This window comes from Garra rufa, chromosome 18 (assembly GCF_049309525.1).
Source record: "Garra rufa chromosome 18, GarRuf1.0, whole genome shotgun sequence".
Classification (NCBI taxonomy): Eukaryota; Metazoa; Chordata; class Actinopteri; order Cypriniformes; family Cyprinidae; genus Garra; species Garra rufa.
This window is the reverse complement of record NC_133378.1, coordinates 33,085,342-33,112,806: the sequence shown is the minus strand read 5'-3', so window position 1 is coordinate 33,112,806 and position 27,465 is coordinate 33,085,342. Positions and strand designations below refer to the sequence as shown.

The window sequence follows — 27,465 nt, the reverse complement described above, 5'->3', positions numbered from 1 at the left end:
AAAAGTCTACTCAGCTGTTTTCAACATAACAATAATAAATGTTTTGTTCAGCAGCAAATCAGAATATTAGAATGATTTCTGAAGGATCGTGTGACTAGAGTAATGATGCTAAAAATTCAGCTTTAAAATCACAGGAATAAATTACATTTTAAAATATATTCAAATAGAAAAGTTATTTTAAATAGTAGAAAAAACAGTGAGCAGAAGAGGCTTCTTTAAATACAATAAAAATCTTAAAAACTTTTGACTGGTACAAAACAGACTTGCATTTTTACTCCTATGAATAGCATTTTAGTCGAGATGTAATCGAATGAATCACTGCATTGTTGTATTGGACTGTTCGAAAGAACCGATTCGCTGAAATGAGTCAGGCTTTCCATCACCAGTTCATTTCGCAATCGCGTTGCTATTCTCCATGCGTTCTTGACGTACATCAATCGCATTGGCCAGCAATTGACTGACACACATATTTAACCAATAGAAACCTCATCGATGAATCCGATGAGAAATATAACCCAATCAAAGCCCCAGTAGGTGTACCGTTACCATAACGTCTGACTTCTCACGTCGACCTTCAAAGCATCGTCATTACAGATGGGGATTTTAGTTTTTTAGAGCATCTGAGCCATGATGCACAACCAGTTATGGGACTTCATTTCCCACAATGCAGCGAGATCCTCCAAAGCACCCATGCTTGTGTTTTTGTTATTGTTGTGAGAGGTTCGTGGCACAGCTCATCTCGGCGAGTGTGTCAGTGTAAATTGCACTTGTCATCAGTCTCATACATGTTTTCTCCTATATGACCGAACATCGTTTTCCAAGAGGACATTGTTCTGATTATCTAAGCTAATCGGGTGAGTTTTGTTGTACGTCGGATGCGTTTTTTTTCCACAAAGGAAAAAGACAGAGAGAGAGAGAAAAAACTGCAGCATGTTCAGTAGCACGCAGCTACTGTAAAGACAAAGCATGCCATGTTTATAACATCCAATCTCATTTGAGGAAGTCCCAGAGAATGCGTTCTGGTTATAACAGTGTTATAATGTTGCCATGTTCTTTTGTAAAAATTGTTGTAACAAAGTGTTAGATCTGCTTATGCATTGTTTTTCTTGTTTGTTGCCACGCAGTACCGAGTAACTTGAGATTGTTTCTAACTTTGGGCCTTGCTTGGAATAGCCATCCACGATTGTTTGCAATGCAAAAATAGTTTTATTTGGCAAGTCAGCAAAACTAACAAACAAGACAAACTATTGTAATAATTATTTAACAATTTTAATCATTATTTTTTTTTTATTATACCAGTAATCAGGTGTCACATGTAATATGTAAGTACATTAAATTAGAGCACTTGTTTTTGATTTTTATTTCAGTTTAGTTGTTTTAACTCATTTTGTAAAAAAACAACAATCATATCACAAGGAATCAAATTGTCCTTGATCTTTTGAGATGAAAGAAAAAAGCTTGATACTGATCAGTTAAGCTGTAAGTTTCTGACATCAGATCAATGACATCAGAAGACGTCCTTGGCCTGTTCATGGACAGTCTAAATATGGAGTGTGTAGTTTATTATGAAGTGCTAATGATGGATCCACCTGTCATTGCTTGTAATCCATACAGTTCACAATGTCAGTCACAACATTTGTGGCACCCGACAGCCTGTCACAAATGCTCTCTAAGAGCTGATGTGTGTCCGGCTAAGAAAGTCAGCACTCAACATCAGTCATCCGCAGGAACTCGGCATCTAGTGTAACATAAACAGTTCCTCTTCAGTTGCGCAACACATTCACCTCTCCCCTACTGTCCTTAATATACCTTGTTAATAATGTGTATACAACTTTGTATGGACTAATTAAAACCCGTTTAGAATTACTGTATATTGTATATTTGGGAATGTGGATATAGAGGGTTTGCACTTACCCAGATGCAAGGCCATATTGGCGATACTCGGATGTAAACAACAGCATTGATTGCATGGTTAATTTATTACTGAATACGATGTTCTGCTAATTTATGCTGTCTAAACCACGGAAAAAACATGTGGAAGCTGTGATGTGGAAAAAAAACGTATATATGTATGTATATAAATGTCTGTGTGTGTGTGTGTGTGTGTGTGTGTGTGTGTGTGTATATATATATATATATATATATATATATATATATAAACTTATATATAGTGTCTAGATAGAGCATATATAAGTTTTTAAATACATTACTGTCTTTGACCTCAGTTATGTACTTCTACAAGGGTATAAATGGCATGTCTTTGAGCTTTTTCTTAACATCAGGATCTTATGTTAAAATTTATTTAGAATATATTGTAGTTTGCATGTATTTTGTTTTTTTCTTTTATTTTTAATCATTTTTATTAACTTTGTTGCAGTTCGATTATCATTTTTTGAAATCTCTCAAATAATGACAGCATTAAATGACATGTATAATAATTTGAATAAGAAAAATATTTTCTAAAGTAGTTTTAGATGGCATGTCAATTGACCCTTCGCAGGGAGTTTGATTGACAGGCGATCTGGCCAATCATAACGCAGAATCAGCATTTTTTTTGTCCGACAAACACACCAGACAGAAGAGTAGAATAATGTTGGTTGACTTGAACTTGAAAAAGTGCATATTGACGTCTTTCAGTGTTAAAACAAGATCTTCATTCATTATTATTTCATGCTACACTACCAGTCAAAAGTTTTTGGACAGTAAGATTTTTTAATTTTTCTTTTTAAAGAAGTCTCTTCTGCTCACCAAGCCTGCATTTATTTCATGTAAAGTACAGCAAAACAGTAACATTTTATATTTTCTATATTTCTATATTTTATAGTTTTCTATATGAATATATATTTTAAAATGTAATTTATTCCTGTGATTGCAAAGCATAGAAATCTTTTGTAACATTATAAATGTCTGCATCAATTTAAAGCATCCTTGCTAAAGTATTCATTTCTATAATTATACTGACTTTTGAGCTTTTGAATGTAATAGTGTACTTTCTATTCATCAAAGAATCCTGAAAAAATGTATTTAACTCTTTAATATATTGATAATAATAATAATAATAATAAATGTTTCTTGAACAGCAAATCAGCATATTATAATGATGAAAACAAAGGCTCAATTATCATTTCAAATATTTATCCAGGTGCATCACTGTTCTGTTGCCATGGAGAAGACAGGGGGGGTGGAGTTTCGAAATGTCGGAAGCTGCTACTTTCCTCAGAGTAGAGTGGACTGCCACTACACCATCAACCCACAGCACACATGGGCCAGTAACGACTGGGTTGGACTATTTAAGGTAAGAGATACAGCCATCTCCAGGTTTTCAGCATTAATGTAGCTCTTAATTATAGCTGATCTGTTTTCTTTTCCCCTTTAGATTGGCTGGTCATCAGTCAAGGACTACCATACATTTGTGTGGGCAGTAGCTCCATCCAGCTACAAAGAGGGGACCTCTGTCAACTGCTGTGTTAATTTCCAAGGTCTCTACAGCATTGATTTTGGGAGTTCAAGCCCTCTTGAAAGTCAGCTGACGGTCTCAATACAGTATGAATAAAGAATAGAGTGCTTTAGGGACATTAAAGAAGCCAATTACAGTTTCTTGCATTGATTCACCCAACTGCTGGTCGCATTCAGTACATTAGCAAACTTTGCTCCTCAGATGGCCTGTGAAGGAGATAAAATGCCACAAAGGAATTTGCCTGTAGTTAGTTATTAGTAGGGATGGGCAGGATGCTCCCAAATTACCCTAGATTGACTCGCTTCTCTGCACATTTTTGAGTTGGCGATGCTTTAAAATGAATGAATTTAGAGATGCAATTTATTTTAAAAGGTTTTATCTTGCTGCACTATAGCTTGCAGTACTATCAACACAGTAAAAGCCATTAAATGTGTGAACATGTCTGATTTTCTAATTATTCAGGGCTTGCTTATAGCCAAATAGTTGACTAATCTTTGAGAAAATACAATGACTAGCTGATTTTTGAACAGCACATCTTTAGTAATTAGTCTGCAGAGTGTGGACTCTATATCTTTCTTGTAAAGTAACATTCATTACCATTCAAAAGTCTGGGGTTAGTAAATTTTGTTGTTGTTTTTAGTTTGTTTTTAAAAGAAGTCTCTCATACTCACCAAGCCTGCATTTATTTGATCAATACAGTAAAACCAGTAATATTGTGAAATATTATTACTTAAAGTAACTTTCTGTCTTAATATACCTACCAGTCAATGCCAGTTTTTATTGGATTTTTTTAAAGTGTCTTCTGCTCACCAAGCCTGCATTTATTTGATCCAAAGTATAACAAAAACAGTACAATTCTGAAATATCTGTACTATTTAAAATAACTGTTTTCTATTTAAATATATTTTAAAACGTAATTTATTCCTGTGATTTCAAAGCTGAATTTTCAGCATAATTACTCACATGATCACATGATCCTTCAGAAATAATTCTAATATTCTGATTTACTGTTTTATTATTATTATGTTGAATATAACAGCTGAGTATTTTTTTCAGGTTTATTTGATGAATAGAAAGCTCAGAAGAACAGCATTTATATGAAATAGAAATAATTTGTAACATTATAAATGTTTTTATCATCACTTGTACTCAACTGTTTTAAATATTCATCATAATAACCAGCATCATAATAACCAGCAAATCAGCATATTAGAAAGATTTCTGAAGGATCATGTGACACTGAAGACTGGAGTAATGATGCTGAAAAGCTTTGATCACAGGAATAAATTACTTTTTAAAATATATTCAAATAGAAAGCAGTTATTTAAAATAGTAAAAATATTTAACAATAGTACCGCTTTTTCTGTATTTTGAATCAAATAAATGCAGGCCTGGTGAGCAGAAGAGAATTCTTTAACATCAAAACATTAAAAATATTACTGTTCAAAAACTTTTGACTGGTAGTGTATTTTAAAATGTAATTTATTCCTTCAATGGCAAAACTGAATTGTCAGCAGCCATTACTACATTCTTCAGTGTCACATGATCCTTCAAAAATCATTCTAATACACTGATTTACTACTCAAGAATCATTTCTGATCATTATCAATCTTGAAAACAATTGTGCTTTTTAATATTTTGGTAAAAACAATTATTGATTTAATGATACATTTTAAAGGTTTTCTTGATGAATAGAAAGTTAAAAAAGAACAGCATTTATTTGAAACCAAAATCTACTGTAACATCATAAATGTCTTTAAGGCCACTTTTCATCTATTTAATGCATCCTTGCTGAATAAAAGTATTCTTTTTTTTTTATCTTAAAAATCTTACTGACCCCAAACCTTAAAATGGTAGTGTAAATCAGCACTGAGACAGAGTGCATTTTAGGACCTCAGAGAGAAACCACATGAGGTCATCAGCAGTGCCCCAGGCTTCATGTGATTTTCTAGGAAATCTCCAAACATCACTTGAATAGCCAGACAGGAAATATTCAAATATGCTTCACCTATATTCAAAACCAGAGCCCCACACATGGCAACTGTTTTGTTTATAGTTTGGTGGGCCTGCATGAGTTTGCCATTTCACAGCTTCCCTCTTCTCTCTCCTCTTCAGCTTCTTACCTACCAGGGCCTAGTGCCCAGCAGTACCAGTTTGTGTATGTGGATGGAAGGGGAGATATTTGTTCTCGCAGCACTGCCTTTACCTTCTCAGCCCCAAAGCCCCTAGAAGAGCTAGTGACTCTGGAGGAGGAGGGTCAGGGGGAGGAAGTGGGAGAGGACATGTTGCTGGTCATTCCCAGAGCCCAGCTACTGCAGGTCAGATGAACTTAAAGAATATGTTAAGACTTTGAGTCAGTCCATCATTTCACACAAATGAGATACAGTTGAAAAATGCCATATCCAGGTGGCAGATACATAAGCAACTGCTTCCATGCACATTTATCATAGTCATACACTGTACATTAGTTAATGATTGTTAATTATTTGTAACCTAGCAGGTTACTTTTTTAGAAAGATGAGCAAACTTCCCAAAAAGTTCCCTAAAAAGGGCTTGGAAATAGTAGTACTGTACAAATTAATCATTATCACAAACAACTGAGATTTAATTGTATTACTATATAAACAGAAAATTATGTTATACTTGTGTTGGGATCAGTACGATTTTTTTATGCTCATCAGGGCATTTACTCATCATTTACTTGATCAGAAATACTGTAATATTGTGAAATCCTATTATAGTTTTTCTATTTTAACATATTTTAAAATATAATTTATTCCTGTGATGCAAAGCTGAATTTTCACCATCATTAGTCCAGTCTTCAGTGTTACATGATCTATCAGAAACCATTTTAATATGCTGATTTATTACTTTTATTATCATTGTTGAAAACAGTTGTGCTGCTTAATATTTTTTTGATGAATAAAAGGTTAAAAAGAACAGCATTTATTCAAAATATAAATCTTTTCTAACAATATAAGTTTTTGCTATTACGTTTTTTTTTTTACCAATTTAACACATCCTTGGTGAATAAAAGTATTAATTTCTTTCAAAAAAAGAAAGAATAAATATTTACTGACCACAAACTTTTAAATGGTAGTTTATATTGTTAGAAAAGAGTTCTATTTTAAATAAATGCAGTTTACTTTTTTACTTTTTATGTATTAAAGAAAATGTTTATATATGTATTTACATGTATATATTTTTATTCATATAATTAATATTATATATAAATATACTTAATATATAAACATAACATTTTCTGTAAATAAATCCATGCATATACACACACATACATTCTGTTAACCAAAACTTTTATTCTGGATGCGAATAATCGCGATTGCTCGTTTGAAAGCACTAATTTATTTTAAACTTACAGTCATGTAAAAAAAATTAGGACACCCTATTAAATTTCATGGTTTTCTGTATCGAGACATAAAAAAAATTTATCTGGTCCTTGGCAGGTCTTAAAATTTGGAAAATAAATCCTCAGATAAGCATCATCACCTGACATATCACACAGTGTCATTATTTATTTAAGAAAAATACAGCCAAGAGGGAAAGGCCATGTGTGACAAAGTGAGGAGACCCTATGAGTCAATTGCCTGTAGATCCACTTTAAGCAGCAATAACTTGAAGCATTCATTTTCTGCGTGACTTTATCAGTCTCTCACATTGTTCTGGAGAAATTTTGGACCACTTATCTTTTCAACGTTGCTCCAGTTTATTAAGGTTTGTTAGCATTTGCTTATGCACAGCTCTCACCACAGCATTTGAGTCAGGATGAGCTCTGGACTTTGACTGGGCTATAGCAACACCTTGATTCTTTTATTTTTAGCCATTCTGTTGTATATTTGCTTTGAGGTGTGCTTAAGATCATTGTCCTGTTGCATGATCCAATTAGCTGTCAGACAGATGCCCTCACATATGACTAGAGAACACTTTGATATACAGAGGAGTTCATGGCAGACTCAATGACTGCGAGGTGCCCAGGTCCTGTGGCAAAACAAAACAAGCCCAAATCATCAGCCCTCCACCAGCACGTGTGACTTTTGGTATGAGGTGTTTGTGCTGATATGCTCTTTAGGTTTTCAACACTGTGCATTATGGCCAAACATCCCCACATTTCACGCTCGTCTGTTCAAAGGACATTATTCTAGAAGACTTCAGTTTTGTTCAGATGCAACTTTGCAGACCTAAACTGTGCTGCCATGTTTTGTTTTGTTTTTGTTTTTTTAGATAGAAGAGGCTTTCTTTTGCCAAGTTTTCTAAACATGCCATTTTTGTCCCATATTTTTCTAATGGTATTGTCACAAACTTTATCATTTAACATTAACTGAGGCCTGTAGAGTCTGAGGTGTAGTTCTTGGGTTGTCTGCCATTTCTCTCAGCATTACACGGTCTGATCTTGGGGTAATTTTCTGGGACATCCACTTCTGGAAGGAGAGGTGTCTGTTTTAAATGTCTTCCACTTGTTAATAAATTTCAAATGGTTTGGAAATGGCCATATTACTCTTCTCAGATTGATGGCAGCAACAAATGCTTCTCTAAGATGATTGCTGATGTCTTACCTCCTTGGCATTGTGTTAACACACACCTGAAGACTCCAGACCAACAAACTGCCAAAGCTTATGCTTTTATAGAGGCGCTCAGACTTGAGGATGATCAGTTAATCAAAGGTATTTGATTAGCAGTGCTTAACTGTTATTCACCCTCTTAATGCCAATGTTAACAGTAAGGGTGTCCTAACTTTGTCACACATGGCTGTTCCGTTTGGACATTATTCATCAATAAATAATGACACAGTGCAATTGGTCACAGTGTTGTTGTTGATCTGAGGTTTTATTTTCCAAATTTTAAGGCCAGCCAAGGACTAGAAATGTCCAAAATTATTCATACCCTTTGCAAACTGTCACAGTCTATGGGAAAATCCAAAGTTCTATACCATTCCAAATAGTCCAAGCTGTTCTAAAGCATCCTAATTATCCTGATTCATTGGGAACAGCTATTTTAATCAACTTAACAGGTGAAAAACAGCAGCTCTCTGCTGTTGGTTTGTGGACAGTCATGGCTAAGACAAAGGAGCTCACTGAGGACCTGCGGCTGCACATTGTGACTGCTCACAAGTCAGGAAAGGCTATAAGACCATATCTAAATGTTTTAAAGTTCCAGTGGCTACAGTGCAAAGTAGTATTAAAAAATACAAGCCGTTCCGCACTGAGAAAAATCTCACAGGACGTGGTCGGAAGCCAAAAATGACACCTGTGCAGGCCAGGAGGATAATGAGAGAGATAAAAAAAAGAATCCAAGGTTCACCACCAAGGCCATCCTGATGAATCTGTACTCTGCTGGTGGCAATATCTCAAGGCAGACAGTCCAACGGACACTGCACACTGCTGGGTTCCACGGACGCAGACCAAGGAGGACACCACTTCTCCAGATAAGGCACACAAAGCCCGCTTGGCCTTTGCAAATGCTCATCTGGACAAAGAAGATGACTTCTGGTCTTTTGTTTTATGGTCAGATGAAACTAAAATTTAACTGTTTGGCCACAATGATGTAGACTTTATTTGGCATAAAAAAGGAGAAGCCTTCAACCCTAAGAACACCATCCCCACTGTCAAACATGGTGGTGGGAACCTAATGTATTGGGGGTGTTTTTCAGTCGGTGGACCAGGGAACCTAATCACAGTAAATGGCACCATGAAAAAGGAGCAATACATCAAAATTCTCAACAGCAACATCAGGCAGTCTGCAGAGAAACTTGGCCTTGGGCACCAGTGGACATTTCAGCACGACAACGACCCAAAACAAACAGCAAAAGTGGTGAAGAAATGGTTAGCAGACCATGGGCCCAGCCAAAGTCCTGACTTAAATCCAATTGAGAATCTGTGGAGGAAGCTAAAGATCAGGGTGATGACAAGGAGACCCTCCAACCTGAAAGAGTTGGAGCTCATCGCTGAGGATGAATGGGCAAAAATCCCAGTGGAGACGTGCAAAAAGCTAGTCAGCAATTATAGGAAGCGTTTGATTGCTGTAATAGCCAATAGAGGCTTTTCTATTGATTATTGAGAAGGGTATGAATAATTTTGGACATGCCACTTTTTGCTCAAATGTAAATAAAACATGAGTAATAGTTTTTTCCACTATGATGCCTCTTGTACATCGTCTTATTATCTTCTGGGAGACGTCGGAGATGTAATTTCTAATAAAAAAAACTTGCTGGTTAAATAAAAGTAACTTTAAGTCAGAATTCGCCAGGGGTATGAATAATTTCGGGCTTGACTGTATATACATATACTGACTGTATATTCATATACATATACATATACATATACATATAGTTTCAGTGTTTGATGCTTTTTTTTCCTAACAAATTTCAGAAGTTTACAGTAACACAACAAAACTGTTGCACTGTTGTTTGGGCAAGAAAGGGTAAAAATGCAATAGAGAGATGTGCCTGTGTATTGATACTTTAATCCACAGAAAGCCACAGACCTCAGACAGTGTGTCTCCTTTTAATATTTCCACAATGTGTGGGTTTGTTGTGTGGTTTAGAAATCACATGAACAGCTTTAGACGCCAAATAGTCTGTGTTGAGCTTTCCAACCAAGTCAATAATGCTGTTTCGCTACTGCTACAGCTTAGTTACTGTCTTACTTTAGAGGTAATGTCTTCTTTAGGCATTTGTGAGGAAAAAAAGACATTTAGGATGATTATTTATATTATACAATCCCACTAAACATTATTATTAAGTTATAGTATATAATCATGTAAGCTGCTTATTGAATTGACAGACCTGAATTAAACGAATTAAACATCTCTATCTTTCTCTGTCATTTCTCCTAACAGAGTCGTCTGCAGGAGTGTTTGAAGGAGCGTGCTGAGCTTCTCCAGGCTCTGGAAGCAGCAGACCAAAACGTGGAGAGGGAGAAATCCAGGAGAGAGAGAGAAAGAAGCTCCTGGGAGCAGAGCCGCAAGGAGCTGGAAAGGAAGATCGGCGAGCTGAAGGAGGGAGTGAGAGAATATAGGGAGAAAGTGGAGGAGATGAAGAAGAAGCAGAAGGTAGTGTAAACACTCATTCCATCAGCCTGTGTGGTCAGCCCCAGGTCACAGTTGTGTGTATATTTTGTCTTTACTATGTTTACTGTAGTGTATACGTTCACACACACTGACGGAAAGCTAACTGCTAAACGATTTTTAGTGTTACGCTTCAGTGTAAACACCTTACTACCATCATACCTCTCTCTTTTAGGAAGTCGAGGATTTAGGTGAGGCCCTGACAGAGGAAAAGAGAGCCCTGCTGGCTCAAAAAGAAGCTAATGAGCAGCGAATCAGAGATCTAGAGGAGGACATTAAAATACTGACCCAGAGAGGCCTGGAAAGAGAGACTGACCTAGAAAGGTGAGAGGCTTTAAGTCTCCTAGTTCTTGAATGTAGGGCTAAGTATTGATTTAGATTTCTTTATTCAATTTGATACCAATTCATTTGGGTGAATTTCACTTATAAAGAACTAGTTCTTGAATGTAGGGCTGGGTATTGATTTAGATTTCTCTGTTTGATTTGAATACAATTCATTTGGGTGCATTTCAGTTATAATGAACATTCTGATTTACATATGTGACCCTGGACCACAAAACCAGTCATAAGTAGCACAGGTATATTTGTAGCAATAGGCACCATTGTATGGGTCATATATTTTGTAAATGTCCTACCGTAAATATATTAAAACTTATTTTTTGATTAGTAAGATGCATTGCTAAAAACTTCATTTGCACAACTAAAGGCGATTTCCTCAAATATTTAGATTTTATTGCACCGTTAGATTTCAGATTTCCAAATAGTTGTATCACGGCCAAACATCGTTCTATCCTAACCATACTTCAATGGAAAGCTTTTGACCCTTATGACTGGTTTTGTGGTCCAGGGTCACAAATGAAAGAAACTGTCTCTTTGTTAATGATGTCAATTATACATGGCAGCAGTTTATACTAATTCAAACTGGCAACCAATGTTTTTGAGGTATTCATTAAAAGAATCAGCTGATAAGAGAGACATTTTGGAAACCAGGCTAAAATGACTGCAGTCGCACTATATTTTTTTTATGTGTTTAGTCATAGCACTGAAAAAATGGTTTGAAAGGCTGAAATGTCATAAGTATGTGGTCTTATGATCATATATAATGTGTTTTATACAGTGTGATCATATGCATACTTTACTATCTCTGAATGAAGCGATTTGACCTTTTCTAGGACTCAGTTTAGCGCTGTAAACAGCGTTTTGTTGTCTCTATGAGCCATGTGGTTTCATTGGTTCTCTTGTGTGTTGTATCTATATAGGATGAGGGAACGGGCCAAGAAAGCAGCTACTCAAAAGAAGGAAGATGAGGATGAACACAAAAACCTGAAGGTTTGTCAGCTAACACCTACTGTATGCACTTATACGCAGGCATAAATACAGTACATGGTCATAAAAGTGTCATTGTTTTGTGTATGATACTAGTTAAAGATGGAACAAACAGAGAAAGAGCTGCACAGTCTGTCAGCAGAGTTCCAGAGTCTGAGGAGCTCGCTGGCCCAGAGAGACACACATGCCCTACAGCTCCGAGACACCATCACCACCCTCACACACAAACTCAACAGCGCTCACAGGAAGGAGGTAACGCTCTAGCAAGTTTCACACCCCAGCTTTCACCTTGGATGTCTAACGGGGCGTACACAGGATGTAGTGTCTTAGAATAGAGACTTGACGCCATTTATCTGTGAAGATCATGTTATTTACAAGGGGGTCAAGGTTTGACTGGTTAGCATGGTCCAGACAGCCCCTGCTGGTAGATGTTGTAACTACACCATGTGGGGGCAGAGAGCATGTCTTTTTGCTTTGACAGTGATTGAATTGTAGTTATATCAAATTATAATATAAAATTATATTATATTGTGTTAGGGATGTAATGGTATTATCCATATCATGATATCGAAATAGCAAAACTGTCTCTACATCATTGTGGTCAAATAACAATATAAAACGATAGGACTTCCGGGCAAAATGTGTAGTTTTTAAAATATATTTAACCTTCTTATTGTAACATAAAAGGTCTTTAAAGTTGTGTTTTGGGCTATTAAGTGGTTATAGCGGTTTAAAAGGGTAATGTGAAACATCCATTTTCATTTATTTTACAGTACAATTGTTTTACAATATAAGGCTATTACTGTCATAGAATTAACAATAATATAAAATTGTTATTTCTGTTATGTTCTAATTTGTTTGGCTTCCTAAAACACCAGTGTGAATGTAATTTAGACTAAGACAGTATACCACAAATAAAAAAAGGGTTGAGTCCTCTTTAAAGTTCAGGTTCAAGTCAATTGACTTTTTTCAGATTTAAGTTTTCTTAATTAAGAACATGGGTTAAAGCTTTTAATTTTGAACTCTCAAAGTGCATTAGATAGAATAATTAAACTTTTTGATTTTTTTATCCCAAGTCTTCATTTGTCTTTTTTTTGTTTTTTAAATATTGCAATAAATATCATATCGTGGACTTCATATCGAGATGATATCGTATTCTGAGATTTTGATAACATCGCATTCCTATAATGTGCACTACCATTCAAAAAATTTGGGGTCGGTACAATTTTCTTTATGATTTAAAAAAAAGTCTCTTATTCTGCATTTATTTGATTTAAAACAATACAAATTTACTATAATGTAAAATATTGTTGACATTTTCAAATAACTGTTTTCTATTTGAATGTATTTTAAAATGTAATTTATTCCTGTGATGACAAAGCAGAATTTTCAGTAGTCATTACTCTTAGTCATTGGTCTTCAGTGTATTTTTCAAATGATAATTTTTGTGGAAACCGTGATAAATTATTTTCAGGATTCAATGTAAAAGGTATGTGTAATCATTTTAATGCATCCTTACAGAATACAATTGTTAATAATAATTGGTAGTAATTAATAATTGTTAAAAAAAAAAAATCTTACTGACCGCAAACTTTTAAATGGTAATGGGTTTTTAAGTGATAGTTCACTCAAAAATGAAAATTCAGTCATTAATTACTGACTCTAATATCATTCCAAATCCATAAGACCTTCATTTTCGGAATAAAAATTATGATATTTTTGATAAAATCCGAGAGCTTTCTGACCCTGCATAGACAATGCAACTACCACATTCTAGCATTTACCTACATCCATTTTTTTTTTTAAATTGCTGGTCTATATAGAATATATTGTTCAAATGTGTCACATCAGCATTACACTGATGGACCATTTAGAAGAAGCTGAGGGATATACAGTCGATGAAGTTATATACAGTCCATATTTAATAAGAAAGTTCACCCATTAATGAAAATGAAAATTCTGTCATTAAGTACTCACCCTAATGTCGCTCCAAAGCCATAAGACCTTCGATATTAATTTTGGTCAAATCCGAGAGTTTTTTGAAGGTACAAGAATACAGTCACTGTGCAAAGAAAATAAAAATAACAACTATTACAACTTCATAAACATGTCTAAGATTTTGCCCAGCCATACTTATTTGAACCAAAATATATAGACAAATTAAGAGAGTTGGATGTTCAACGCCAGAAAGCTGGTTCCTGTGTCAGCAGCACCACACACATTCATTATGATACTCTTGTGAACATGTCGAAGACTCACATGGAGGAAATTGTTGAATTATGTTGTTATTTTTATTTTCTTTTAGCACAAAAGTAGCTTCATGATATTAAGTTTGAACCACTGTCGCATGGACTATTGTAACAATGTCGTTACTACCTTTCTGGGCCTTGAACGTAGTAGAAAGCTCTCGGATTTAATCAAAAATATCTTAATTTGTGTTCCAAAGATAACAAAGGTCTTACGAGTAATTATTGAGTAATTACTGACAAAATTAATTTTTGGGTGAACTTTCCTATTTAATATCAACTGTATATAACTTCATCGACTGTATAGCCCTCAGCTTCTTCTAAATTGTCCATCAGTGTAAATACTGATGTGACACATATGAACAATATCTATATAGTCCAGCAATTAAAACAAAATGGATGTAGATGGATGCTAGAAGTCATGTATGCCAGCCCCTCTAACTGCCTGTAGACTGACATTATCTGTGTCATTGTTGAGCAGGCAGCCAATGAAGTTGCTTTGAGTGAACTCCGGAGTGTTCAAGAGCGTCTGAACGTGAGCGAACGCTGTGTGGAGACTCTGAGGGGAGAGCTGAGAGACATGGTTGCTCAGAGGGACACCGCACACGCTGAGCTCCATCAGGCCCGTCTGCAGGCCGCACAGCTCACACTTCAGCTGGCAGATGCCAGTCTGGCTCTGAGAGAGGGCAGGGCTAACTGGGTACAGGAGAAAGAGACCCTGCAGCAGAATGCTGAGGTATGTGTAGAACAAATATTTTTTAAAAACAAAGGCAACTTTGAGACTGTTGGTCTTTGGAGTAATTGCATGAATTGACAGATGGACAAAGTGCGCCTGGAACGCCTAAATGATGAGATCCAGCAGAAGGAGGAGATGTTGCAAGAGGCGAGGATGGAGAGAGAGAAAGCAGTGGTGGAGCTGGGACGAGAGAAAGACTGCAATCGGGTAAATACAAAGAGTTTTTTTCTTCTCATCAAGGCTGCATTTATTTAATTAAAAATACAGAAATAACAGTAATGTTGTGAAATATTATTGCAATTTAAAATTGTGTTTTTCTATTTTAATATACTTTAAAATATAATTTATTTCTGTGATGCAAAGCTGAATTTCAGTATCATTACTCCATTCTTCAGTGTCACATGATCCTCCATAAATCATTCTAATATGCTGATTTTTTATCAAGGTTTGTCAATGCTGCTTAATATATTTTTGGAACCTGTGTTACTATTTTCTGGATTCTTTGATGAATAAAACGTTAAAAAGAACAGCATTTATTTCAAATATAAATCTTTTGTAACAATAAACATTACCGTTCAAGGTTTGGGGTCAGTAAATTTTTCTTTCTTTCTTTGATAGAAATTAATACTTTTTATTCAACAAGGATGTGTTAAATTGATCAAAAGTGACAGTAAAGACTTAAATTGTTACAAAAGATTTCTATTTTGAACAAATGCTGTTCTTTATAACTGGTATTCATCAAAGAATGCTGAAAAAAGAATCACAGGTTCCAAAAAAATATTAAGTAGCACAACTGTTTCCAACATTTATATTAAAAGTAATAAATCAGCATATTGGAATGATTTCTGAAGGATCATGTGACACTGAAGACTGTAATGGCTGATGAAAATTCAGCTTTGCATCGCAGAAATAAATTACATCTTAAAAGTATATTAAATTAGAAATCTGTTATTTTAAATCACAATAATATTTCATAATATTACTGTTAAGTTAAATAAATATTTAACTTGTATATATATTTATATTATTATATATAATGTATTATTTTAAAAGAAAATGTATACATCATAATTAAAACCAGTTAAATGTGTTTTTTTTTTTTACAAAAGCTAAGTTGCAAATAAACAAACTTTATTTAATATAAATATTAACATAACTAACCAATTACCTAAAACAATGCATGTAACCTAATCTTCAAGTAAACATAGTTTCAAGTTTTTCAAGTAACTAAGTAAACAGTCAGTCATAAAACAGAGATTAATTAAGAGCAGTGGTTATTTTGTCAATACGTTTTTAGTTATGTCTGTTTAACAGTGTTAAACACTTTGTAGGAGTTAACACGGTCAATTTACACATTTGCCTACATTTGTTTAGTGAACTAGAATGACCTAGAGCAGGGGTTTTCAAACCTGTCCTGGAGCCTCCCCTGCCCTGCACATTTTGCTTGTCTCTCTCATCTAATACACCTGATTCAAATCATCAGCTCATTAGTAGAGACTGCAAGACCTGGGCTGTATCCGAAATCGCCCCCTATACCCTCATTCACTATTCCCTACATTAGTCCACTCTTACAGTTCACTTGAAGGAGTGAGTGAAAACGAGTGAGTGAATTCGGACACTGAGTGCACCGGAAGGACTGCCGCTTTTGCATAGTATTGCTTACTGTTTAACAATCATTTAAAACGGACAGTTCGAGTAGTTAGATTAAAGGATTTATCTTGAACTATGTCAAGGAGTTTACATATAAACCCTGGTTAAACAATTTAATAATCAATTTACAACGAATTTGTACCCGTGTTGTATGCTGTATTATGCAGTGGACAAGCGAATGGATGGATGATTCAGCTGCGGGCGCCATCGTCTGGCGAGACGCGGGAATTCAGTCGGCGCGCGACTCTCACAGTGCATTATGGGTTATCTCTAGCTGTTGAGTGTACATCGGTTGTACACTCGTTTTTGCGGTGCATTGTGGGATTGAATGAGTGCACTCGGGAACGTTCACTATGGTTTCGAACACCACTTAAAATGGCTGTCCCCTCAAATAGTGCACTATTTAAGGGTATAGGGGGCGATTTCGGATACAGCCCTGAATTGGGTGTGCCTAATAAGGGAGACATACAAAATGTGCAGGGCAGGGGAGGCTCCAGGACAGGTTTGAAAACCCCTGACCTAGACCATTTACATATTTATATCATGCAAATTGAGGCATAAATTACATTAGCAATGTAATGTAAATCTAAATATTTTAAGATAAGCACTGTTATGGTTTTGTGTTTGTGTTTAGGTTCAGCTAAGCGAGACTCGTCGGGAGCTGCAGGAGCTGAAGGCCAGTCTCAGGGTGGCTCAGAAAGAAAAGGAGCAGCTGCAAACAGAAATACAGGCAAGATCTCTGTGCTCTCTTAGTCTTTGTAAAGTTCTCACGATGCATCTAGCAAGTTTACAAAGAGTGCTTAATTTCTTGGTAAACAACCATCTCGTTCACATGAGCCTGAAGGCATAGCATAAACATGCTGTTGTACCAGTCCTAAACACCAGATGCAAACTGTCTCTCAAAAGTGTGTTTCCCTCTCTGTGTGTCTGACAGCACTGGGCTTCTGGTTTAAAGTAATTTTACACATAGTAAATACTCTTACATTGGAAACCAAGCAGGCGAGCGGGCAGAGGGATTTAAACACAGAAATCTGACACTTGTATTTTTGTTAGTCTTTGCATGAATTCTTAAGTAAAGAAATCTTACGTGAAATCTTAGGAACATCTGGTTAGTATGTTACAAATGTAAGAGTTGTGAAAACAGTTCACAGAACATAAACAGAAGAGTTTGGTCATGCGTATGCAGTTATGTGGTACCTTTATGGTATCCTTATGTGAAAAGTGAAAGTAATTAGGTTTACATTGGTAGATATTCATTAAAAAGAACAGCACTTATTTAAAATAGAAATCTGTTCTAACAATATACACTATCGTTCAAAAGTCTGGGTCAGTACATTTTTATTCTTTCTTTTTTTTTGTAAGAAATTAATACTTGTATTCAGGATGAGTTAAATTGATAAAAAGTGATAGCAAAGACTTATATTGTTAGAAAAGATTTATATTTTGAATAAAAATTATTCTTTATAACTTTTTATTCAACAAAGAATCCTGAAGACAAGTATCTTATTAAAAAACAAATGCCAGCACAACTGTTGCCAACATGGATAATTTTAATTAAAACAATTTCTGAAGGTTCATGTGACACTTAAGACTGGAGTAATGGCTGATAAAAATTCAGCTTTGCATCACAGGAATAAATTATATTTTAAAGTATATTATAATAGAAACCATTATTTTATATTGTAATAACCTTTTGCAATATTACTGTTGTTTTTTCTGTATTTTTGGTCAAATAAATGCAGCCTTGTTGAGCAAAAGAGACTTCTCTAAAAAAAAAACAAAAAAACATTACGGCCCAGTTTCATAGACAAGGCTTAGCCAAAGCCAGGATTAGGCCATAGTTTAATTAAGACATTTAAGTAATTTTTTATAAACATACCTTAGAAAAAAAACAGTACTAAATAAAAAACATAGGCACTGTTATATTTTAAGACCAGTCAGTGCAAGTTTCTTTCAGTTGAAACAGCTCAGAGTTACATTTTAGTCTGGGACTAGGCTTAAGCCATGTCTCTGAAACCAGGGGTACAAGTTTTACTGATCCCAAACTTTTGAACTGCGGTGTATGTTAATTATGTTTATATTTCAACATAAATGTACAGTACAGACCAAAAGTTTGGACACACCTTCTCATTCAAGGAGTTTTCTTTATTTTCATGACTATGAAAATTGTAGATTCACACTGAAGGCATCAAAACTATGAATTAACACATGTGAAATTATATTTAATTCTATAACATATTTAATTCTATATATACTATATATACTTCTGCACAACACAACTGATGGTCCCAACCCCATTTATAAGGCAAGAAATCCCCTGTGAAGTGAAAACCATTTCAGGTGACTACCTCATCAAAGCTAAGCTCATCAAGAGAATGCCAAAAAGTGTGCAAAGCAGTAATCAAAGCAAAAGGTGGCTACTTTGAAGAACCTAGAATATGACATATTTTCAGTTGTTTCACACTTTTTTGTTATGTATATAATTCCACATGTGTTAATTCATAGTTTTGATGCCTTCAGTGTGAATCTACAATTTTCATAGTCATGAAAATAAAGAAAACTTTGGTTCAAAGGTGTGTCCAAACTTTTGGTCTGTACTGTTTATATTTTAAATGTTTATTTCTATCTGTTTTCCTAATGGGCATCCACTGTAAATGCATCTCAATAGGAAAAAGCCAAAATCTGGACATTTTAGGCAATTTAGAAATCCTGGCCAAGATGTATCCAGGTAAAAGATGATGTATGGTCACCCTATATAATTAGATTGAAAATTATCTAGAATAATTAGGCTACTTTAAACTTAAAGTGACAACTTTTAATGATTTTTAAGGGAGTTTGTAAATTAGATATTGATTTAATACAACCATTCAATAAACAGGAAGTTAATATTAAGAGACTTACATTGTCTGACTATAACACTATTGCCTGATTTTGCTATATTTCTTCATCAAAAATTGTCTGAAACAATTCACAACTGAGCTATTGCGCATCTCCATTCAAACACAGCGGTGTTTCGTTTGTGAATGAACGTGCGTTTTTAAACAAATCTAGTTAATGATAAAATTTCCCATTCATAAAGACTGCTTTATACCTGAACGAATCAGTCGTTGGAACAAATCAAATGAATTATATGATTCAGGAATTAAATCAGTGTCTTGCTGCCACCTGCTGGCAGTTTCATTTCAATCCTTTCAGTTATTTAAATCATTTAATATTTCTGTATTTAAAATGTTGTATTTAAAACATTAGTCTTAACACGAATTTATGAATTTGATTGCACTCATGCCACCTCTAATCCTCATTAAACATATGAAAATACACCTACAGTGCACTTTTTTGTTCTTCTGTGCTACCTCTAGTACAAATTAATTTTGTTAATACTTATTTTATTTGATTGGTAACTTATTCTTATTCTACTTGTTCTTATTCTGTTGTTTTAATTAGAAATTTTAAAAAGCGTAAAAAATATATATTTTTAAATTTGACATAAAAGATGAAATACTTTTAATAGAGTTAGAAAAATGCCATTACAAAGGTAAAAACAAAATTCCTCTGTAAATCACTTTAAGGAGTCAAATATCACCTCGTAATGGTTAAGCTAATTTTTTATAAGATTTTTTAATTATTGATTAGAAGGTGCTCCTAAATCTTTTAAGTTAGGAGCACAAGTGCTCCTAAAAAAAGTAAGCATAGAGCCCTGATTTAGGGTAGGTACAAAAAATATATATGTTTATGAATGGTAAGGTGTCCATTTTCCCAAGAAATTACAATCGTTTTCCCTATTGCTGTACTGAAAAAACAGAAATAGAGAAAAAGAAGGAAACTGCAAATGGATGTAACCAAGAAAAATTAACAAAAAACTACTTCACAAATACAAATCTGAGTATACTTATTAAGATGAGTGCACTCAGAAATACATGGTCAAACAAGATTTTAGAGGAAATCATAGATGTGTGTTTGTCCCGAATCAGTAAAAACGGAAATAACAGTTCATCTGAGTTATACAGTAATCACACACCACTGGTCACGCTGTTTTCAATCACAACAATAAAAACCCTTACATTTCCTATTTCATGCAACCCTAACAGGAAAGTACTAAGTATTTACTGAAATCTGACCTGTTAAGACACCCATAATTTAAGAAGAGGATGACAGACAGCATGGTATTTTACACATTACAGTGTAACATTATTTCATCTTACAATGTGAGGTTTGTTAACACTGTGTGTGTGTGCAGGAAGTGATGGAGTACAGCCGTCAGCTGGAGAGAAGGCTGGAGGTGCTGAGCGATTCTAAATGGAGTGAGACGGCGCTGCTGCAGAGCAGTGAGTCACTGTGCTTTCTTTAATTCTGTACAAACATACTACACAACGACACTATTGTGAGTCTCTTTTCTTTATTGCCCTCACACAACAATACCACAGAACTCCAGGCGGCAGACAGCCACATCATAAAATGGCACACACCACTGCACAACACTGCGTTATACGGCCCTGCACAATGACAAGAATTCACCACCGTACAACACAACACACCAATCCTACCTCCCACAAACACACAACTCATACTGCACAACACTGAAATATATCCCTGCTTTACTGAAGACACATTCACTTTTACCTCAGCGCACTCATGCCTGACATATTGTGGACAAAAATCGAAAGGGCAAACTACAATATGATACGGTTGGAGTTACACAGTGTTTCCGAGTAAAGTTTACCAGACTTTGTGCTGATAGTGACACTGCCTCCTCTAAAGAAACGTGAAAGTACATCTTACATTCGTGGTTTTAGGTCGTGCAGAAAGCCCACTGCTGTCTGATTCTGAGGATGAGAACCCAGAGGCCTTGCAGGATGCACATTCTTCTGGGCCTCTGAACCACTACAGTTTGTGCGAGCAGCCCCAGGCCGACCTGCTGCTTCCGGCCACCCCGCCACCTTCTCCCAGACACCCCTCCAGCATGGATATGGTGGTTATCAGCCAACCTGCACCCCTCTCATCTCCACATCAGCCCAGTGCTCACACACACGCTCACAGCTCTGAGTCGGTGAGGGTTTGTTATCATCAAGTTATTGCATTACATCCAAATAAACAAAAGTGATACATGATATTTGTGGCTACATAGAAAATATTTAGGGATAGATTGGCATACAGATTAGTTATTTAGATTTTAATTCGTGATTATGAACCACAAAACTAGTCATAAGGGTCAATTTTTGGAAATTGAGATTTTTCATCTGAAAGCTGAATAGATAAGGATAGGACAAACTATTTGAAAATCTGGAATCTGAGGGTGCAAAAAAAAATCAACTGTAATTATTGTCCAAATGAAGTTCTTAACAATGCATAGTACTAATCAGAAATTAAGTTGAGATATATTTACGGTACGAAATTTACAAAATACCTTCATGGCACATGATCTTTACCTAATATCCTTATGATTTTTGGCATAAAAGAAAAATTGATCATTTTGACCCATACAATGTATTTTTGGCTATTGCTACAAATATACCTGTGCTACTTAAGACTGGTTTTGTGGTCCAAGGTATCTAATGTGACCAAATGACAAATACAAAAAGCTATTTAATTCTTGCTAACAACTTTTTGCACTAGAACTATTAACAGATTTTTGTTCATTTGAATGGTAGGTGAGATTTTGCATTACATTATGAGAAATCTTACGCTCTGGAAAGGCGCTACCGTTAATACACTGCCGTTCAAATGTTTGGGATCTGTAAGATGTTGTTTAAAGAAGTTTCTTATGCAAAAATACAGAAAAAACAGTAATATTATGAAATATTATTGCAATTTAAAAAACGGTTTTCTATTTTAATATACTTAAAAATATAATTTATTTCTGTGATGAAAAGCTGAATTTTCACCAGACATTTCTCCAGTCTTCAGTGTCACATGACCCTTCAGAAATCATTCTAATATGCTGATTTATTATAAAGAATAGAAAAAGAATAGAATTTATTCAAAATAGAAATCTTTTCTAACAGTAACCGTAAGTCTTTACTATCACTTTTTATCAATTTAACACATCCTTGCTTAATTAAAGTAATAATTTCTTTCAAATAAAGAAAGAAATTAAAAATGTACTGGCCCCAAATTTTTACCAGTAGGGTATATTGTTACAAAAGATTTATATTTTAAACAAATATTGTTCTTTTTAACATTTTATTCATCAAAGAATCCTGAAAAAAAGTCAAAGGATTTCTGAAGGATCATTTGACACTGAAGACTGGAGTAATGATGCTGAAAAGTATATTAAAATAGAAAACCAAAATTACAATATTTCACAATATTTAAATAGTTTTTTCTGTTTTTTCAATAAAATAAACGCAGCCTTGATGAGCAGAAAAAATGTCTTTGAAAACAAACATTACAAATCTGACTGATTCCAAACTTTTGAACGACAGTCTACATATGATTTTTAAGTTGTTGGGTTTTTTTTGTTCATTTTTTGTTCATTTATTAATTTTTCCATCATCCAAACAATAACCAACTCTCTGAATATCATATTTGACTAAGATTTGGTTTTCTTGGCAATCTGACTGCTGAATGCTCATGTTCTGTTTGAGAAGTGAGGTTAATACTTCATAACTTTCCGTAATCCTATGTAAAGTGATTATTAATAAAATTTCAACATCCTTTACAAAAGATATTACTTTAAAACCATTATGTTTGGGGTCTCGCAGACCCAGATATAAAACATAAACAAATGCAATGAGGCTAAGATGCATTTTGATTTTTTTTTTATTGTATTTCCAAAGCTACAATAATATCTGTCTACTAAAGTTTAATATTCAAATTTTATGTTTTTAACATGCACATTAAATAAAATAAATCTCAGCAGAGAATAAGAATAAACCTATCATCCAAATAAAATAATACATCATAATATTTCAGGTTCAGTGTGTTGGAGTACATAATGTTCAAGCCAGATGCCAGGTTTTTTTGAATTGTTGGCAAGGTCATTAGCGTTCATAATGATATCAGATGATATTTCTAACTGATTTATTTTTTTCCACCATGTTCGGGGCACAAGAAAAATATTAAGGGACTAAATTAATATCAGCATATGAAGTATAATCGTCTCGCATTGTCTGAAAGAATGCACGTCAGATGCTGAAAGTCAGTTTTTACTTTCACTTTAACATATTGATCAGTTTCCACATTGCTTGTGTGATATCCATTGGTTCCTCCACCTCCATGGCTGTTTGCGTCAACATACGTGTTCCCAGCGCTTTGTACGCACACACTCACCGGTATTGGGGTATATGAAAAATTAATATCATTACAAAAAAAAAAAAAACACCGGTATGAAAAGGTATACCGCCCAGCCCTAAGTAGGCCCTTTATTCATCCGTATGTGATCGCGTGTGTGTCTTACAGGAGGAAGAATATGAGGCCGCCCTGTCAGGAGGGCACAGCTCTGGAGAGGAGACGGCTCTTCTCCTGCCTGACAACAGAGACACTACCCTCGGGTACAGCAAGCACAAACACACATTCACTGTCTATAAACCCCATCAGTCACACTGTCGTTATCTGTGACCTGCAGACACGGGCCTAGATAGATTTTCACATATACTCTTACACAACCCACACGAGTAAATATGTCACTGTCGCCAAAAACATTCGGCCCTTCTCTCTGCCGAACGCCTCGCCCTATATCTCCCTGTCACAGTCTGTCTCTTTTTCTGTCTTTGCACACTCGCACGCGCTAATGTAGGCCTTTATTTATGGTGACAGTCCGAATATGGTGAGGAGATGGAAGTTTTGAATACCACCTCATAAAATTAGTGAGGGAGAAGAGAGCGAGAGAAAGGATAGGGGGAGTTCTGTGAGGGGAGGACAAGAGGACAGATAAGTTGACAGGAAGCTGTAGCAATGATTTACCGAGAGGGTAGACAGCGCTCACCGGCCAATTTTCAGCATCATTAAAACCCTTTCTCCCTCACTTCTCTCCTTCACCCTCTTTCTTTCTCTCCCTAACTCTACTCCTCCACCCCCTCCGTCAGTTTCCCTCTCTCTATCCATCTCTTTCACCCTCTGCTGTCTATAAACGCACTGTTTTGTCCCAAACTCACACTTGTCCTGTTGTGTGTGTCGTCATGCAGAGATCTGTCGGAGAGCCCCTTGTGGTGAGAGGCGGGACTGCAGGAACCGAGGGCTGGAGCGGCGTGGACGGCTTTGCACCAGTGCAACACGTGTTATGAGTTTTGTATTTAGAAGCATTTGCGCTTTATATCATATTGACATGAGTATTTAAATATGCAATTTGCTTTACACTTTATATGCACTTAGAATATGCATAAGCTATTAGACCTCTTTATGTCGCACACGGTTTTACGGTAACTTGCACGGATGTGTTATTTTACACATATCAACTGACAAGCGGAAGGCGTCTGAAAGTAGACCGAGAGAGGTTGTATCTGAGGTGGAGAAAGTAGTGTGTGTTTCTGTGTGCGTGTGTGTGTTAGGGTTGTTATTTTTCAGTCTTTCAATTTTCTTGTGTTCTGTCATAAGATTTATATAACAACTATCATTAATCTGCATCAGCAATAATGTAAAGCACAACGTCATCGAGATCCTTTCAGATTTTACATGTAAGATTTAGTTTGGGTGCTCTTGATTTTGTGGGTCTTGTGGTAGAAGTCTTTTTACGTTTTCATTAGTTTGAAAAAAGATTGCGTGAAAGTTCACACATTAAATGATTGATTATGTGTAATGGGATACACCAGCGACTGATCGTTCTGTTTAAATGTAAGAGTAAAGAGTGGCACTTTAGATTCCTTTCAGGACGTTTACTCTCATCCTCATGTAACATTCATATGTGCAAGATCTTTTTTGGAGGCTGGGGGTCTTATGAAGTTTAATTAGTCACTTTAATAGAATTCTTTAAATTTAATTCCTCTAAATTTATGTTTTGGTGCTTTATGCGTTGTATTGAAACACTGTTTTACATTAATGATGAAATTATTATTTGTATGCAAAATGTATTAAGAAGACAATTTAACTACTTAATCTTCCTCTTGAGGGTGGAGATACATTAGTAAGTTTTTGCAGCACTGCAAGAAGGACTTTTAATTTTAAGGCATGAATTGAAAAGCTTTAAATTGTGCCTCACGAAATTCAAGGAATCTCATGTTTAATTCAATTTAATGTGTGATGGCTTAATGGTGCGTCACGTGGATCATGTGGAGAACATTATTTGGCCGTGTTTAAACTTTGCTGAAGCTCATTACCTGAGGAAAAATTCATAATTTCAAGACACCATGATTACATTTTAATAACATTCACAGGGAGAATATTTTAATGCATATATTAAAAAGTAAAATAATGAAGGGGAATATTATGAAAAAGTATCATACATTACACAGTGCGAGTTTTTTCTTTTCTCTTTTTTTGAAACGCTGTTTGAAACATTTTCCTGTACTAGCAGAAGCTTATTTTGTTTGGTTGATTTGTTCTTGCTGTTTACTGTAGGGTCAAGATTAAATAGCTCCTACATGTTATTTGCCTTTTATACAACATGTCATAATCTATATTGACTTTCAAAGTGATGTAACCATTACACCTCACTGAAACAGGCTTTAGCGGTCACTCTGTATCCATCTGTCTACTGTATTTGTATTGTACGCTTGACCAGGTTTTACTTTGATAGTTTTAAAGCTGTATTCTAGAGCGTCATCTTAGCATCAGGATGTCAGAGATTGAAAACGGTTCTCATTTTCATGAACCTGAAAGCTCAGTTTGAAAAAAAAGAAAGAAGGGTTCCTGTTACCCACTATACTTTAGCCAGAAACCTGTTTATGACAGGGAATATGTTAAGATTAGTGCTAAGTATTGGTTGTCCATTGTCTTGAGATTCAGTCTAAGAGAACGCAGGTCATTTCAGGGCAATACAATCAGATAATTGGATTTATTGTTTGCTTTTTTGTGCAGTTATTCCTTCTTTCACTTATCTAATTTGTTTTTAGGTTATGCGTTTCTGTTCAGGGTGTGGGATGGGTTTCATTAATAAAATAATGTAATGATATGTGTCCATTGGCTCTTCTTAAGTATTGGGTATCACCTTTAGTTAATGCATTAGTAACATTAACAAACAATGAACAATTTTTTACATCAGTTACTACATAGTATTATTCATAATGTTTATTGTTAAAGGGATAGTTCACCCAAAAATGATCATTTACTCACCCTCAAGTTATTCCAAATAGCTACTGGCCCCATAATATGGAAAAACTTTCAATGTAAGTCAATAGGCACCAACAAATGTCTGGTTACATTTTTTCAAAATATCTTTTGTGTTCAGCAGAAGAAAGAAATTCATTCATGTTTGAATTGTCTAATTTATACAACTATACAACAATCTAAATTTTAATTTTAGATATTTTTATTAATTTGTATCAGTCATTATTGTGTATTCTCTTGTTCATGCTCATTTGCATTATTTTTTAAATTACCTTTAATGTCATCCAAAAAGTCACCTAGAGTTAATCTTTAAAAATTTATTTAATAACCCGTAAATGTAATCTTCTGCATATCTTAAAATGAATATACATTTTCATTTATTATAGTGTTGTCATATCTAAATTCACTTGTAGCATTTAAGATAGTTTTTAGTTGTTTTTTTTAGGCCAAATAGTACACATTATTATGGCGGCATTTTAGTGCCATGTTAAAAAAAAAATCTAAAATAACGAATAATTAAAGTTGTAATATTTTAAGATTAAAGTCGAAATTACACGAATAAAGTCAAAATATTTTAATAATAAAGTCGAAATGTTTTGAGAATAACGTTGAAATGTTTACAGAATAAAGTTGAAATGTTTTGAGACTAAAGTCGAAATGTTTCTACAATTAAATTTTTTTTGAGAATAAAGTCAAAATGTTTTGAAAATTAAAAAATGTTTTGAGAATAAAGTCGAAATGTTTTGACAATTAAAAAATGTTTTGAGAAT

General features: G+C 34.8%; 1 protein-coding gene across 1 annotated transcript; it reads left to right on the top strand.

Moving 5' to 3' along the window:
- Positions 1-595: 595 nt before the first annotated feature.
- calcoco1a (calcium binding and coiled-coil domain 1a) lies at positions 596-26,544 on the top strand. The gene is made up of 15 exons (XM_073823030.1): positions 596-854; positions 3,143-3,295; positions 3,377-3,479; positions 5,573-5,775; positions 10,310-10,522; positions 10,713-10,861; positions 11,797-11,866; positions 11,960-12,115; positions 14,591-14,845; positions 14,927-15,052; positions 17,130-17,225; positions 20,733-20,820; positions 21,289-21,542; positions 23,894-23,985; positions 24,619-26,544. Exons 2-15 carry the CDS (start codon positions 3,164-3,166, stop codon positions 24,644-24,646), a joined length of 1,965 nt encoding a protein of 654 aa, XP_073679131.1. The 5' UTR covers positions 596-854; positions 3,143-3,163; the 3' UTR covers positions 24,647-26,544.
- The last annotated feature ends 921 nt before the right edge of the window (positions 26,545-27,465 follow it).